The 17,677-nt window shown below is 37.9% G+C and overlaps 1 protein-coding gene across 1 annotated transcript in view; it reads left to right on the forward strand.

Moving 5' to 3' along the window:
* The window catches only part of VPS50 (VPS50 subunit of EARP/GARPII complex), an 89,886-nt gene that overhangs the window by 31,595 nt on the left and 40,614 nt on the right, over positions 1 to 17,677 (forward strand). Inside the window, exons 13-17 of the mRNA XM_074574681.1 lie at positions 2,280 to 2,415; positions 11,435 to 11,532; positions 12,261 to 12,355; positions 13,054 to 13,152; positions 16,495 to 16,585. Of these exons, the coding sequence (XP_074430782.1) occupies positions 2,280 to 2,415; positions 11,435 to 11,532; positions 12,261 to 12,355; positions 13,054 to 13,152; positions 16,495 to 16,585 (519 nt within the window). The remainder of the gene's footprint in view (positions 1 to 2,279; positions 2,416 to 11,434; positions 11,533 to 12,260; positions 12,356 to 13,053; positions 13,153 to 16,494; positions 16,586 to 17,677) is intronic.

Below are 17,677 nucleotides of genomic sequence, written 5' to 3' on the forward strand. Positions count from 1 at the left end.
TGTAATATTGAGATGCAAGAGCCTGATGACAAGCAGATCATGGACTGGGCATAACCGTATGTTTTCCTTTAGTACAGATTTTAGATGCAGTTTCTTGCATGTATATATTTTGTTTACTCTTTTAAAAAAATGTTATTAGAATGAATTACTGTATTTTGAGTACTATTTTTAGTTCACTCTAATTCTTTCACTTGTGATCTTACTGTTACACCCTGAGAAATTTTCTTAAACTTCGGTGGTGGGGAGAGAGAGTGAGAGATATTTTAGGTGGTTGTAACGATGATTTAAAACTGGAAATTATGTTTCTATCTTGAATGCTCTTCATGCCTTTGTTTCAGTCACAGGCAGACTAAGCCCTTATTGTACTTCATCAACTCAAGGACCCACCCCATCAGCTGCAATTTGTTAAATCAAAGTACAGTCACAAGGAGATTAAAGTTCATATTCTGATCCGCTTTTTGCTCTTTCACTTCTCAGATCTCCTGGGATTATGTAGCTTCAATTAGTAAACAACGCATCTGCATTGAAAACCGTTTTGTTGTGAAGAGGTGCCCCTTTGACTTTACAGGCTTACATAATCTAAGAGCCTTCACATGAGCCAAAGTGGATTATGAAAAATTAAATTATTGGGAGTAATTGACATAAGTATGAGTAAGATTCCCGATAGGTTGTATTTGCACTTCACTGAGGTGAATTCTAGTTGAAGAAAGTCAGCAAACCCTGATCTCTGTTCTCCAGACTGCAGCCCTTTTGTACTTCCGCTTTAAATCTTCAGAGCGTGTTTTTGTTTTAATTTTTTAGTTTCTAATGCACTTTGTTTCTGAGTTTTTTTTGCTTTATACTTCCGTATGCACTCAGTATTATTTCTCATTCTTTGCTAATATTTAGGATACTAAGCCCAGTTATTTATATTTACAAAAAGTGCTATTGAGCTCCTCCTGACATGATCTAAAATACAGATTTTTCTGTTGTTAATCCTTACCCTTTACAGTGCAGAAGGATCTTTCAGATCACTGGAAATATCATATTTTGTAATACACAGTGAGAGAGTGGCTTTAACTGTGTGGTTACAAAATTATTACCTTGTTATTTCTATTTGGTTTTCCTTCTGCAGAACCCTCATGAGATCCTTCTTTAGTTATGTGAGCCTGTAATAGCTGGAATCTGGCAGTCTATATACAGGAAGTTACCCAAACTTGAGGACTATAAAGTACTATGAATACTGCAGTAATTTCCTCAAAATTTATTGATTTTTTTTTTCTTATTTTTCAGTACTTGGTAACAATTGGGTATATAGGGATAGGCTGCAGATGTTGTTAGAAACCATGCAGTTCAGTGTTGGTTGTTACCTGTTGCAGTGCATTTGTGAAAATCAGAGCGCTGAATAAGCTGGATGGACTGTCGTAGCAATTCCAATTCTAGCTTCCCATAGAAAACATACTGACAAATTTTCATCTCTTCTGTTCAGTTGTCAGGGAATAAATTGTTTAAGACTAAAATATGAGCCTTCTTTCTCCGTGTCTGGTTCTAACGAGAACCCTCTTCAATCTGTCTACACTGCTAAGCCAGGATGCTCTTAACATATAAGTGGTTGTGGAGTGCTTACTCTAATTAAACAGTGGAAGTCATACAAAATTAAAGTCTTCCTGTTGGGCAGATCTCCTGTTGTGTGTTTCTAAAAATCTTTCTAAATGAACTCGTTTAGCTCATTTCCATTTCACATGAGTAGTGGGGGACTCTGGTGGGGTTTTTTCTTTGTTTTAATTTTTTGTTTGTATGTTTATTTTCTGGAAGTCAGATACTGGATTTTATAATAATGTGGTTTTTTTGAAAAAAATAATGTTTTCAGTAATTCTTAGACATTTATGTAAATTATGTGCCTGTGCACTCAAGTCATCTTTGAACTGACACAGAGTCTGCCTGTGACAGGGGTGGCTGCCATCCCTCTGTGATGGTGAGATGTGCTGACCCTTAGCCTGTATGGCTTCTGTATCTACCTTGCTTTTCCATAAATATAAGAGGTTGTTAATATACAGACCAATTGGAAAAAAAAAAAGGCATTAACAAATAAACTTTGCACTTTTAGACAGCATTTTATTAGTTTATTAGGCATTCGTCAGCTCTCAAATAGTTTTGAAAAGGAAACTGATACATGTCAAGCATCTCAGCTATATGAATATGGAGCTATATGAATATGGAATATTTGTATGGTTTGTTTTGCCTCTGAAAAAAATAAACACAGTTGTTAGATTTCACAATATTATTTTGTTTTTCTGTAGCATATTACTTCAGACAGCTACATTCCATGCCTTGCTGATCTCTGCAAAGCCCTCTGGGAAGTCATGCTCAGTTACTACCGAACGATGCAGTGGCATGAGAATCATGACCAAGATGAGGAAGCAGCTGTGTCTTCTGGTAAGAAACTGTTCTGGAAAGAAAACTTCTGATGTTTGGAAATAACTTCTCTTATGCTCAAGTTGTTAATCTGTGTGTCGGTACCTTTGTGGTCCTGACTCAGTGCCTTCAGCACTATTTCTTATAGTGTACAGTAAGGACTTAAATACTCACTGGATTTTTTTAGTCTTCAGTATAATGTTAATGTGCCATTATTACAGATATAAATAATTTTATTCATAACAGTGATTATTGTTGAGTTGGAAGTCAGCTGTCGTAGATGACTGCAAAATCTGAGGATTTTTCCCTTTAATAGAGGACCAATGTGAAATTTCAGATTTTTTGATCAGTAGATTGGGATGCTGGATTGTGTCCTGGGAAAGGTGACTGAAAGAAGAGGGAATGAATCTGTTGTAAATCTGTCGTGATTTTCAGGAAATCCAATTTCCTGAATGTTGTATGTCATCTACACTAGTGAATCCATCATAAGATATGTTCACAATTTCCTTGATACTCTTACAGGAAAAGGCAAATGTTTCATCTTAAAGTATAATTTTGGGTTTCTTTTATTGTTGTTCCAGTTTGGTGTTTTAGGACGGAAGCACAAAACCTTTGTCTATTGCTTAAGTCCTCTTAAGAGCATTTTGCTGGACGTATTCTAAATGAATACAAAATGTCTGAAGACCGACTTTACTTCCCCACTAACCCAAGATGCTTGTGTTTGGCAGAGGGCAGAGTGTGAAATCTACAGTGTTAAGATTCATGCAAAACTCCTATTTATTTGAATCAGAGAAGTTTGCTCTTTTCTTAATGAAAAGGAGGCTTCTGTCAAAGGACAAGAACTGCAGGATTGCTGCTAAAGTTAGACGATAAGTAGAAATGGGAAAAAATTTGAAATAGAAGTAAAGAACAGATCTTGGAACACTGTGCTTCCTACAGTGTAGTTGAAATTCGACATTTCTTTCAAAACTCAGGTTTATTACAGATTTTAAGTCCTTAATGAAATTTGTGCTAATTAGCATTGTCTCACTACTTTAAATTTGAAAGATTAATGAAAATATTTTCTTCTAAGTGTCATTCCAGTATTGTGTGGAATCTTTAAAAAAAAAAAAAAAAAAAAAAGTGGATTTGTTGAAACTGTTATTTCAGATGAAAGTTTTTGTAAGTATACCGGAATTAAAAGTCAGAGCTGAAATATTTTAATTTTGAGATGCACCATGTGAAGAAAGGTTTTGAAGTTCTGAGTGAATTGCCCGTTCTCAATAATATTTACTTTTCAATTTACAATAACTTCAGTTGATTACATTTCCTTTTCTTATTTTCATTTTGTTGTGATCTTTGCATGTGTAAAATAAAGCAGGTATAATAAAGAGTTTATTGCATGGAAATATTATCACAGGAGACTACTTGCGCAGCTCCAGATGTAATTTTAAAAATAGTTCCTCTTAGTGTTGTTATTTGTGATATCCTGAAAAAAGAAAATCATTTGCACTACAAAACCTTTTAAAGGAACAGTTAAGCCCAGTAAAGTGCTATATTCAGTCACATGAGTAATTTTAAATGCATTGTTTTTTGAGTGCGTGCCAGAGTGTTTTGGTATGTTTACTGCTAATCCACTAAATCTTCTGGCACTCAGGTTTAAGTTTCTGGAGACGTCGTGGCTTAGCTGTTATGTACAACTAGAATATATTTGAGCTACTGAATCACTTTTACAAATACCTCAGCAATGATAAAGCACACAAAAGGGAATTTCACAAGTATAACTTAATTTCAGAGGGACGATAAATATCTACCAAATGTTTGTTTTTTCTAGAAGTCATTGCTCATGCTGTAGTAATTATTAAGCCTGTACATGGAAGTCTCATTCCATATTTATTGATTTAATAGCTGTGATATGTGCTAAAGCGAAAGAGTAGAATTTCTGTAGAAAGGACAGGTATGTCAGAAGGAACCATGGAGGCAGTTCAGGAGATAACGCTAACATTGTTCCCTTGATTAAACTCCATAGATTGGAGCAATAAAAGGAGCTGTCTTAACTATAATATGCGGATCTGGCTTTTATCATTTTGAGAGCTCGGAGCCATCCCAGTATTTTTCTCTCCTTATGCCAGTTAATGTCAGCAGTCTTGCAAAGTACCTTAAATGGGTCAAGGGACTCCTGATCTTCGGGCACAGACCCAGCTGTAGAAGTGAGAAGCCGGACTTAGAAGAGGTGAATTACATAGCTCTTTCTATTTTAATAGTGAAGCTTATCCAAAAGAAGTCCTGCATGGATTATGGAAAGGAGGTTGCACTTCATCTAGATCGTGTGTCACGTATTTGTGATTATTAATGCCTGTTACAGATGTTAAAATGTATTTTGTATAACTTGTAAATAATTGTCCTGCATTTCTGAGGAAAGAGGTGTGTCTGCTTTATATCATTAAGTATTCTGCTTGTTTGTGTTCTGAAAATTAGTCTAGTTTGAGGCTGAAGAACAAAATGGAATAGAAAATACTTTCACAACAGGATTTTTTTTTTGTTTGGAACACTTATAGGAGAGCCTCTTTGAAATTGAGGCTTTTTTCTTTTTTTCCCCTAGAAATGACCTCAGAATTTGTGGTTGTTCTTTCAGTTATAGTCTGATATATATACATACATATATATATAAACCCCTATATATAGGTTTGTTTTTTTTTTTTTTTTTTTTTAAGATCCTTACTTGGAATAAACTAAATGACAACACGTAATTATCTCTAGGTACAAATGCAATCCTAAAAATTTTTAAAGCATGAGACATGTTTAGTATGTTTCATGAAATGGAAAGTACTAATGAGATTTAGTTTCCTGAACTATTATAGCAGAGTAGCAGTAAATCATAGTGAAAAGTATGGTAGTGATAGTTCTATGAATAGTCAATAATAACACTTAACAAATTGCTCTAATATACTGTTGGAAAAATAGAATTAAGCGTTCATATGAAGGACTTATTTAATCATACTGGAGTTAAAATTAGTGAACTAAAAGTATAAACTCCATAGCATGAAACGAGTTCTATGTCACATTTAATAACTGCTACTTATTCTGTGATCTTGTTGTTCATGTAGCAAACAGCAAAATGCTGTGATGTGTGGTTTCATCCCTGAAAATAAACTGCTTCCTGGAAAATTTTCCATTGCACTGTTGGTCATGGTCAGAGCATTGTTTGTGTTTGTAATATAGAATTAAAGAAAAAAATAGTTGTAAGGGTACCTTTGCAGGTCATTTTGTCTTCCCTGCTTAAAGCAGGCTGAACTTCCAAGTTGCACTGGTTTGCCTGGGGCCTTCTCCTCTCCAGGCTGAACAACCCCAACTCTCTCAGCCTGTCCTCATAGCATAGGTGGTCCAGCCCTCTGATCATCTTCGTGGCCCTCTTCTGAACCTGTTCCAACAGGTGCATGTCCTTCTTCTGCTGAGGACTCTATAGCTGGACGCAGTACTGCAGGTGGGGTCTCACCAGAGTGGAGTAGAGAGGCAGAATGTGAATATGTATGTATTCTGCTACCTTTTCCAAATTCTTCAAAGCACAAAGTGTAAGTGCTCATGGACCTTAGTCCAATCCTTGATTTTTTTTTTTTCAAGGAAATTGTCCTAAATTCACATGTTTGCATGTGTGAAATTAGCTGCAGCACAGTTCGTTAAAAGACTGGAAACAAGACCTCTTAGCGTGACTGGCCATAAACCAGGAGCACCAGGAGATTGCCAGAGAGAATATTGCATGGAGTTTTGTTGAATAATAGCATTATGAGTGTCCAACCATTCCTTCATAAAGGTCAGCTTGTTGAAGACAAGGGCTATGGGCTTGAGAAGAGGTCAAAGATACTGACTCATTTAGGTTTGGCATCACTCTGCAGAAGTATAGAAGAGAGGAGTTGTTGGAGAAGCTTCTAAAGAGCATGCTGTGACTAAGATATCTGGCTTTGTTTACTCATATAATCAGAGAAAGGATAAATCTGCTTAGTGTTTCTCTAGTTGAGTTATTCTTTCTGTTTATATTTTGTTTAATCTTCCATGATAAATCACTTTCGAAAATGCCTTTGTCAGAATTATTGCTTTCAGGAGAAGAGGATCTGTTAGGTACAGATACTAGATTATAATTTACGTATGCAGTGGCTAATATTTGCTTTATGATTTTTCTTTCATAAGGAAAATGTCCTGTGAGTGCCCTGCAACAGTAGATATAGTATGAAATTATATTCGAGTCTTGTTTTCACATCAAGCAGTTTTTTATCTTCTCGTTTTTGAGTAATTAATGTAAATTATCAGACTCTATCTGCAAAAGCAGTCTCAATGACTTTAAACAGGAAAGAGTTGAAAACAGCTTTGCAGCCTTGGAAAAAATGAATATATATCCCTAATATTAGCCCAAATTCCAGAATATATTTTATTATATTTTTAATTGTGAGGTGGAGTTATTACATTGAAAGTACCAGAGCTTTTACATTCTGACTGCACAGAATATTTTACTGGTTCTGTATTCGTGAGGTCTAGGTCATAGGCAGACTAGTTTTAAATTAACTGGCTTGAAGAGTCTTACTTAATAACATGTCCAGACACACCAAATAGCTCCACTTGAAATAAATTAAGCAAGGCCAGCATCCTTCTCAGTAACCATATTCCTCACATTTGCATAATTTAAATAGAGCTACAGATGCTGAAGGTTTCATATTTTAGTTATTCCTATTATGCTTATGTATTATATAAGCATTCCTATAATAGGTAATATATTATATATATTTTTTGAACAAATTTTATTTTTTATTTACATGGGAAATGCAAATAGTTCTTGTTCTGAGAAACATACTCTGAAAAAGTGCAAAGCAGAAAATGGGTGGTTGATGGGGAGAAGGAAAACACATATCATGCTCTTCTACTTACAGAGAGTCTGGCCTAGGACTCGCAGTGTGAGACACTGGTAAGTGCTAATTGGGATTGATGATTGTTAAAGAAGGAAACTCTGCTCGCTTGGCGGTGAGCACCGGATGATCTGAAGAAGACGTGGTCAGAACATGGTCAGAGTCTGCTATGCTCTTTTGTACTTTGGTTTAATTGAATTATCAGTAGCTGATACCAGTCATAACCATTCTTGTTCAGTGAGAGACTCTTTCCTTCCTCCTCTTACATATGCAGTAGTTCAGACAGTGCTGTGGAGGTCTGTTCTGCACACATCTGAAAAGGTTGATTAAAGTCTTGTATTCGGACTCCCATTCCTCACTGGGCTCATTAGGAGGGTGCTCATGATATTCACACGATATTCATCTAGACTGCAAGGTCTGGATTCAGGGAAAGGCTTGACATGGAAAGAACACCTATGTTATTGACAAAATATTTCTTAGTGCTGGCAGATGAAGGGCAAACATAGGTTCTTTATGGTTCTGGACTCTTCTTCAGCAGCAAAATTAGACCTGAAAAATTGCTATTCTTTCTGGGGAAAGTGCAATTAAGCCAGGAGGCTTTCTGGAAAAAACTATGAAGTCTAGTAATGAAGAAGTGCAAAGGTCAGTCAGGATTAGCTCTCACTGTGGTCCTGGTAGCACGTTGCCATCTAAGGAACACTACTGTGAGAAGGATTCGGTATGCAGGCGGCATTTTTGTCCTTGCTAGTTTTGAATGACCACGTAAAATCCCGTCCCTGCCTTGATGAGATCAGCTCATGACTGAAAAGCTGCTGGAGCTGCACCTGAGCCGTCTGGCAGCATCACACAGTTCAACAGCTGAACGTACTTCAGAGCCTTAGTGCTGACTCCCTGGGTGGAAGCTGCAGGTAATCCCACTGAGGCAGTTCAATCGATGGCCTTGAATCCTTTCCAAATTCCTTGCTGAGGCTAGAAATGATTTCCTTTTTTCTTTTTTTCCTCCCCAAATAATGTGTTCCACAAATTCGAGCTGCCTGAGACACTACCATGAGTTGTTGAGGAGGTGTTAAACATTCTACTTTCCTTTACCTTCCTGTTCGCATCATAGCAGTGATGTATCTACCTGGTCATGAAGATTAAAAGAGTCCATCTTTCAAGAATGCCATCTGAGTCAAGTATGTTAAACATGCCCTTGTCAGATATGTCCCCTTGCTCTCCAAGTAGGTGCAAATTATAGATAGAGACTGTCTTTCACACGATATCGTAAGAAACTTTATTTTTTTCCAGTTCCCTCTCTGGGTTTCTGTAGGATGTGGGCTTTGTGCTGCCTGTTCCCGTGAAGCCTAGGTGCCTGATGCGCCTGCAAAATGATAGCTTGGGGCTGGGTGGAGGTTTTTGAGAGGAAATGCTGGAATCATATAAAGAAATGACTGAGTGGGGAGCCTGTGTGTGCCTGTGGAGAGATGAGAATAGCTGGGCCAGGAACAAGGGAGTGAATAGCCTTCTCAGGTACCGCAAACTAGCTGGGTGTAGCGGAAAAGTTGGAAAGACAGGTCTGAGCTGCATGGCAATGCTGGGGTACTACAGGCAATCTTAGTTCTTCTCTGTGTTTGCAACCTCTTGAGTGATGGGGTAGGAGGAGGGCTGTGCACTTTGTAATATCCCAGTGTACTATTTTATGTGAATTTTTGTCTTTCATGTCAAATCACTAAATGGTTTGGACTTTAAGGGACATGCATAATTTTTTCTCCTTGTTAAGAACAGCAGAGTTTTTTTATCATGGGGAAAGTTTGTATGTGTAGTCTGACTAAGACAGAGCTTTCCTATGGTCAGTCATAGGCTGTAAAGCAAACTGCATGACACTGTGCCATCGCAGACTGCAAGCATAACCACAACTGTATACTCACAAACTACATATAAAATATTACCATCTGTTTTTTTAAAATGGAAATAAAATATATTTCCTCTGTGGGGAGAAAGAGGACCACATACAGGAGGAGTTTACTATGCATTACAGTGGTTTTTTTGGAAAGTGATCCAGTGCTGTGGGAATGAAGACTTCAGAATTAAAAAATTTGGAAGAATGAAAGACACCTGACTGTATGATTGACCTTATTTTATACATAAGCATAGGTTACTATGAGAGGCGGAAAAATAGAAAAGAGCATGCTATATTGTTTCATAGTTCATGGAAAAAGTTTCAGTATTTTTCCTCAGAGTTGCAGACAGAATTTACTGGGGCAGAAAGTTAAAAATCTTGCTTATGATTTTTTAAGTTCATGGTTCTTGTCTACAAAGGTACACTATACTGGAGGGTCTTGTTGTAGAGAATAAGCAGTGCTTGCTCCAGCATTCAACTTTATCTTTTGTATTTGAAATATCAGTATCTGTTACTCTCATCTCTGTTTGATTTTTCTTGAGTGGGATATCTTGCTTACATAAAAGCAATCAGAAGCTTTCCTGGTCTGCATTAGCATATGATATTTGTATTTGCTTTATTCATTTCCTTTCAAAAATTTAGAGCAATGGAGCTCTCCTGGAGTTTGCATAATCATAGAATCATGATTGGTTCATGGTTGGAAAGGACCTTTGAGATCATCGAGTCCAACCATACACACAAAAAACCCCAAACCTACAATCTCTGCCACTAGAGCATGCCCTGAAGTGCCAAATCTATACATTTCTTAAATACCTCTAGGGATGGTGACTCAACCACCTCCCTGGGCAGGCTGTTCCAGGGCCTGACCACTCTTTCAGTAAAGTAATTCTTCCGAATATCTAACCTAAACCTCCCCTGCCGCAACTTCAGACCATTTCCTCTGGTCCTGTCATTATTCACTCGGGAGAGAAGAGGCCAACACCCACCTCTCTCCAGCCTCCTTTCAGGTAGTTGTAGAAGGCAATGAGGTCTCCCCTCAGCCTCCTCTTCTCCAAGCTGAACATGCCCAGCTCCCTCAGCCCCTCCTCATGTGACCTGGTCTCCAGACCCCTCACCAGCCTGGTAGCTCTCCTCTGGACACGCTCCAGCGCTTCAATGTCCCTCTTGTACAGAGGGGCCCAGAACTGAACACAGCACTCGAGGTGAGGCCTCACCAGTGCCGAGCACAGAGGCATGATGACTTCCCTGCCCCTGCTGGCCACGCTATTCCTGATACAAGCCAGAATGCTGTTGGCCCTCTTGGCCACCTGGGCACACTGCTGGCTCATGTTAAGCTGGCCGTCCACCAGCACCCCCAGGTCCTTTTCTGCCGGGCAGCTTTCCAGCCACTCTTCCCCAAGCCTGTAGCGCTGCTTGGGGTTGTTGTGACCGAAATGCAGGACCCGGCACTTGGCCTTATTAAACCTCATACAGTTGGCCTTGGCCCATCGATCCAGCCTGTCCAGGTCCCGCTGTAGAGCCTTCCTACCCTCAAGCAGATCAACACTGCCACCTCGTTTGGTGTCGTCTGCAAACTTACTGAGGGTGCACTCAATCCCCTCAAGCAGGGGACTGCTAGGAGCCAGGAACCGAAATGAAGCAGGAATTGCCATTCCCTGGGCTGCAACATTCTCGCGAGAAAATACAGCGTCTGTTCGTGTAGAATGTAACCTGAGGGGCAGGCGATGAATAGATGCCTCTGGTCAATTCACGTCCAGGTACCTCTTCTGCAGAGTTTCACTGCTATATTTCAACATGTCACTGGCACTGCCTGGTTTGGGAGAAAGCACCACGGATTCATTTTGCTTACTCTCTTGAAACATTTAATCACTTCAACCCCCACCTGTCTATGTTTTGATTCCCATAGCATTGTTCGGTGAAATGAGGTGCAATTTCCTTCATGATTTATACTACTAAATTACATGCAGGTAAAATTTCAGAATGAAACTGTGGATTTTATCGCTCAATCCCCTCATCCAGATCATTGATAAAGATATTAAACAAAACTGGCCTCAGAACTAAGCCCTGAGGGACACCACTGGTGACCGGCCGCCAAGAGGATTTCACTGCATTAATCACAGCTCTCTGGGCATGGTCATCCAGCCAGTTTTTTACCCGGTGAAGAGCACACTTGTCTATGCTATAATGGATAATATGATAATGGCTAAGGCAGAAGTTTCATGAGGGGTACAAAACTAGGATACGTTTCAAGGCTTTTGGAAATATCTACAAAACCTTTCACCTTCAGTTTCAGATGGCAGCAATGTGATTGGAACTGAAGAGAACAGTTTTGACCGCAGCTATGTGAAAAAAAAATTGGAACATGGGCTTTCACGAATATGGCAGGTATGTTTTTAAAATTTTTTTCCTAAATATTTATCCCTCCCTCCCCTCATATTAATTACAGTTATATTTATACTGATCTTCTTAAAAAAAATAAAATCCTGGGAGAGATTTCTTTAAGTGATTTGTTTTGAGATAAATATATCAAAACCATGGAAATATAATTTCTGTGACGCAGTTCCTACTTGGTCGCTATGCTTACAAACTCAGTCAAGATACCAAAACATACTAACATGGCTTTCAGCCTGATTCCACTTTTCCCAACCTGTGTGCTGCCCCACAATCTATTTTCTTACGTGCTTTTCTCTGTTAGCATAGTCATACTGCTTTATGTTTCTGCTGTAACCATAGCTATGGCGAACCTGAAGTCTCGTGAACCTGTCTGGTTTCACAATATTCCTGGTCTGACTGCTGGATCAGTTTGATGTGCAGTGAGACCCCAAATGTATGATGAAAAAGATGTAAACCTTTTACGTGGCTGAATTGTAATCCAAAGCTCTGTTTTTACAGTGACAATAAAGCGTCTCGGATTGACCTTGTGTTATAGAGTGTTCAAGAAAAAAAGTCAATGAGAAATCATTGATATTACAGTAAATGGAGTTCTACTCTAAATCTCAAAAAGAAGTTGAAAGTGCAAACAAACCCAAAAGTTCTAATGAAGCAGGCATCTGAGCCATCACCTTTTTGTCTTTAGTATATTAAGTATACAAAAACTTGTTTGTGTTTTGTAGGATGTTCAACTGAAAGTGAAAACATATCTTCTGGGAACAGATCTGTCTAACTTCAAATACGATGACTTCATATTTGTACTTGATGTTATCAGCAGGTATACTGATGTGGGCATAAGACCACTTAATATGTGTGCACAAACTTCAACGCTGATAAGACAGCACAGTTAATTAAGGCTAATATTTACATTCTGATGCCAGCTTTGTTCCTATCTACTGATAGTTTGAAGAGCACTTCTTATGTGGGAGTCTGAGTGAGTGCAGATCTCTCTTTCTTTCTCCCTGCTCCCAGGAAGTACTTGGGAGAGGTAGCATAAATTGCTTTGCTGCTCAAGTAGTGCTTAAGTGTGATATGGTTCCAGTCTTGTCCATCTTTAAGATTTCAGATGTGCAGATCTGACAATTTTCGTGTTTCTGAAAGCTTTTAAAGGGACTCTTAGTCAAGAGCAGTAAAATATTGTAGTACCGCTAGCCTGTACAGTATGATATGCTTCTGTTTTGGTAATAAAATGACGGATCCAGACTGTGAGCTGTACAGCTTACCCTGCATAGTGGGATCTCAAAAAGACATTTAATTTGTTTATGGCTCTTTGTCTCTGTGTGTATGGGACATTATGACAGGATCTGGAGGGAAATGAGACATGGACTTTTGTGAAATGAGTGAAGTGTTTGCAACTTAACTTTGGTGGTGGAGATACATGTATGCTCGTGGTAATGATTGAGGCTTGTAATTCAGATTGGAGCAGCAGTATTAATAAATCAGTGAATATTTCTAAACTTTGTTTTATTGTTATAGGCTTATGCAAGTTGGAGAAGAATTTTGTGGCAGTAAGTCTGAAGTTTTGCAAGAATCTATCAGAAAACAGAGTGTTAACTATTTCAAAACATACCACAGGTGAGACTACTATGTGTGCAGTGAATGAATCTAATGGCATTTATTTTTGTTGGGTTTTACTTTAAATGCTTTCCAGAGGAATTCCACTGCATAATATTCCCGCAATGAGGTTGATAGATAGCAGAATATGTTTCATGATGAGAACTGGGCTCTGTACTCCGGAGAAGGGGATGATGTGGAGAAGCCTTTGCTTCTGTAATAGTTGTGGAAAACTCTAGTTCTGCATCAGATAAAGATGAAAAACTTTTTATGTAGAATTTCAGTAGTTTTTCAGGCTGCCTCTTAAGCTGTCTCCTGGGATCCCGAGTATGAATGCGTCTGAAATCCATACTTCCTAGCAAAATTGTTGCTTCTTTTTCTATGCCGCTCCATAAAAAGAGCTGATCACGTGTGGCTGTGAAACGTTTTTTTATAATGCAGTTTTGTCTTGTGTTAGATGTTAGTACTTGGATATTAGATGTTTAGTACTGAGTCCATCTTTTTGAGTCACGTTTTCATAGTTTTTTCATTGGCAATATCTAATTATGTTTCAGTCAACTTAATCATCATATGCTGTCATATGCTGTCACGTGCAGGCAGTCTCTGGCCTCAGATATGACAGCTTCAAGACTTGGCTGTTTGTTTTAATTGTCTTGATTTCCCAAATGGTTTGGATGATTGACAGCTCTTTCATTCTAGTTATGTAGCATTTATCTTCTTTCTGTGTGTAAATAGCTAGGAAGATATGAGAAGAAATACAGCATTCCTTGCTCTAAAAAACTCTTACTTTCCCAGTCTTGATCTGTTGACATCTATTGTATGGGAGCTGTCATACAACTAATACATCCAAACTCATTTGGTCTGAGACTTTCTGCCTAAAATCTGTCAAGTATGAAAATTATGATAGGAGGACACGAGACAGTGTCCAAATTCGGAAGCTGAGAATGTGGTTTGGAATTTCTTCCAGCTTTGGTAGTTTGTAGCTAGGATTTCTGTCTGGACGGTTGAAGACCTCAGTTCCAGTTGTCTTAAAAGCTTCAGCCTTAACCAGATGCATGTCATGTCTTGTCAGGAAATGAGTTAATTAAGGTGCCATGCCACCTATCTTTATTTCTTGAAAGCATTTCTGAACTCTGAACTGAATTTCATGAAGTGATTTGGAAACTGAACTGCAGCTCTAGGTTCAGAAGAGCTGTTTTGGTCTGCCTAAATGTCTTTTATTGCACTGACGTACCACATAATACCTTACTTGATTAAGTAAATATAGTTTTGACCATTATGGTTTTATTTACGTTTAAAGGACCTATTTAACAGCTTAGGGAATCAGAGACAAATTTTCTGAATTATCTATGAGTAAAATAAAGGTTAAGGAACATTGATGGAATATGTATGGAAATACTAATTTTTCAAAATAACTTGTGTTTTTTATGAAGGTAATGTTTCTTGTAATTCTTGTGAAAATAAAAGGAAGTACTTACTGATATGATTCATATTATGTGAACCTTTTAATACTTTTTACATATTTTATGCTGTGTGGGTATTGTGAAGATTAATTGGCTGATGTTTTCATCCTCAGAAGGAAAAATATAAAAAACCCTTTCTCCCAGCTATAACCTTCACATTGATTTATATAAAAGCTTTAAGCATCTTGCCGTTTCAGATCAAGCTAATGTGGCTTTCCATGCCCTTGCGTATTTAATTGGAGGGGGAAAAAAAAAGCTACTGCTTTTAAGGATTCATTAGTACATAAAAGCTACATAGAGCTGGAATGCTCAGAGTCCAGGCGTAATTAGTTCTTTGATTGTGTAATTTGACATATGAGGTCTCCTGAGCTGTGTGGTGTTTCAGAGAACTGCCAACACAGAGAAAGCATGCAAAGGAACTGGTCATGTCGTTCAAAAAACGTAGAAGAGCAATGTAATACGAGAGCATACATGAGGCTTTTTTAGGTAAAAGTTGATTATTTTGAAAAATGAGGATGGGCTTTTGGCAGAGAACATCAGTAGGGCGATTTTTGTTCTGATACGTTTGTAAAAGGGTATGTCTGATCACCAAAGCTTTTCAGTGAAGGAATGCATCAGACCTTGCATGTGTGCCACTTTCTGGGATTGTATGCTGGTGAAAATGACGAGCTTTTGTTTAAGTACTTTGTCAGTACCTTGATTTCAGCTTCGAAATGATAGAAAAACTGGTGCTGTGTGGCATTTAAATGTTTGCTTTTCTATGACTCTTTCTGCTTAGTCTTCCTCTCAAGGAATTTTAATCTGCAACGCTGATTTTCAGAGCATCTCTATTTGTTGTTTCTGTTGGCTTTACTGGAAGATGATCTGCAAGCTACGGGTACTCGGTGCCTTGAAAATAGCACTTGAAGTCCCTTTGCATTTAGCTGGTGAATTTAAATAGACACAGCAAACTGTAGTCATAATTCAACATATTGCTCACCTCCTTGAGGCATGAAAATTTTAATTGTACTGATGATTATAGTTTGTTATTGAAATAGTGGTATTTCTAAAATATTTTACTGCCTAATTAGAAACCCAGTGCATAATTTACCAAGTGCTACTTGTTAAGCAAACCAATATACCACATATTAAGAAGAAAAGGTACAGCAATGTGACCTCAATAAACACTTATTGCTGTCTTTTCTGTATGAGTTCTTGCTTACGTGGCAAAAAGATTTTCTTTAATAAAGGTATTTCTGCTTATCTCTGAACGGAGGCTTTTCTAAGGATTAAAAACATAACGGAAACAACGCAGAGATGTAGTGGCTTGATTACATTTCCCTAATACAATTTCTATGTTAGTACCAAGGTAAAGTTAAGCTATGAAGAAAAATATAGCCTAGGAGATTAATAGCCACTTAAGTTTTTTCTTCTCTGAAAAGCTGAGATGTCTGTAGAACATTCGCTCTTTCCACTTCCCTTTGTACCTGTTGGCTTCAGTCTGTTTATTGAAAGAAGCCTCTATCTTGTGTGAGCTCACAGAAGCTGTTGTACCGCTAACAGAGTGTTTGTATGTATTGTATTGCTTTCTACAGTTTACACAGAGGAAAAACAATCCAGTATTACTGCATAATCTCAGATGTTCCTTTATACTTTCTAATGGTTTTGACAAAAAAATTTGTTTCCAAATTTTGGAGATTGACATCGAGAATTTCTCCAGAGGTGTCATAAAACATACACTGTGTTAGTAGCCACAGCTTTCAGATGGTCTGTCAGTTGAAAGAATGACTTAAATATCTGTTTTCAAGTGTGACTTCGTATACGGTTTTTGAAGGCGTTTTTCACTGCGTAAGTTAAATAATTGTCTACTTCCTGATTTACTTTTGCTGCCAATTGATAGTATTCATTTGTTGTATTTCAGAACCCGTCTTGAAGAATTAAGAATGTTTTTGGAGAATGAGACTTGGGAACTTTGTCCTGTTAAATCAAGCTTTAGTATTCTGCAGCTTCATGTATGTTCTCTGAATAACACATACAAATGTATTAATACTTTAATAGCTAAGAGTCCAGGTGTTCTGATAAGTAGTAAGATCCATTAACTATTGTGCAAATGTATTCAATGGCTGATAAAACCCCCTAAATTTCACTTCATGATATCGGAAACTTTAGCTTTAAATGCTTTTAAAACAGTAGTGTTCCTTTTTCAGGCAGGTGGAGGTTTACAGAAGATGCTAGAGTTGTAAGCATAATGTTAGCTTTTATTTTTCATGTTTTAATGTCGGTTTTCAATTTCTAAAGTATTCATCTGGGAGTAAGACGCTAAAAGATGAGTGCCTGAAAGCAGGCACATGAGCGCTCAGTAGCTTGCACCAATTTTGGCATCTGTTTCTAGAAACATAGGTCATACTGGCTCATTTGGAAAGGGAAAAAAAAAAGTTAATTCTTCTGAGGTGAAGTCTAACTGAAAGCAAGTAATTGGTGTGCTCACCTGCTGTCCTAAAAGGATTTTTGTGAAGTTTAGCACCTGGTGGGTGAATTTCACCTGTTTTGCCAAATGAAATGTGGGTGCCTATGATTAAAGCTATCACTAAAGTGTAAAAATGGATAAAGCTGAGCAATCCCAAGCAAAAGACAATTGCGCAACTTCTGTAGAGTTAACTGTAGAAGTAAGGAAGAGGCTACTGGGCAGTAATAGCTCGTAGGGAAAAGGAAGGAGGACCCTCAGTAGCATCCAGTAGCAAAAGAACGAATAGTTGTTTCAATAGAGAAATGGGGTTATAAAGCCATACATACTGTTTAAGGGACTGGAGCAGCAGCAGAAAAGGGCAGAAAGTAATTTATTAATTTAAACAAACAGAAATCTAACATTGCAGTCCTTTTAGCTGCGTACATTTTGCTCTTTAAACCTTTAGATAAATCATAATGTACATTTTGCCATTTACGAAGACCAGTAGCTAGAGTTTAATAGGTAAAAATGTCACCTGAGATGAGTCAAGATCTTTAGAAAAAAAAGTCTAAAATCATACTTTATGTGTCCATATATTTGCAAAAGTCTGTGCACTCACCAGTCATCAGAAAATTAATGTGCAATGGGTTTGAAAAGT

The sequence above is a fragment of the Larus michahellis genome, chromosome 2 (genome assembly GCF_964199755.1).
Source record: "Larus michahellis chromosome 2, bLarMic1.1, whole genome shotgun sequence".
In the NCBI taxonomy this organism is placed as follows: domain Eukaryota; kingdom Metazoa; phylum Chordata; class Aves; order Charadriiformes; family Laridae; genus Larus; species Larus michahellis.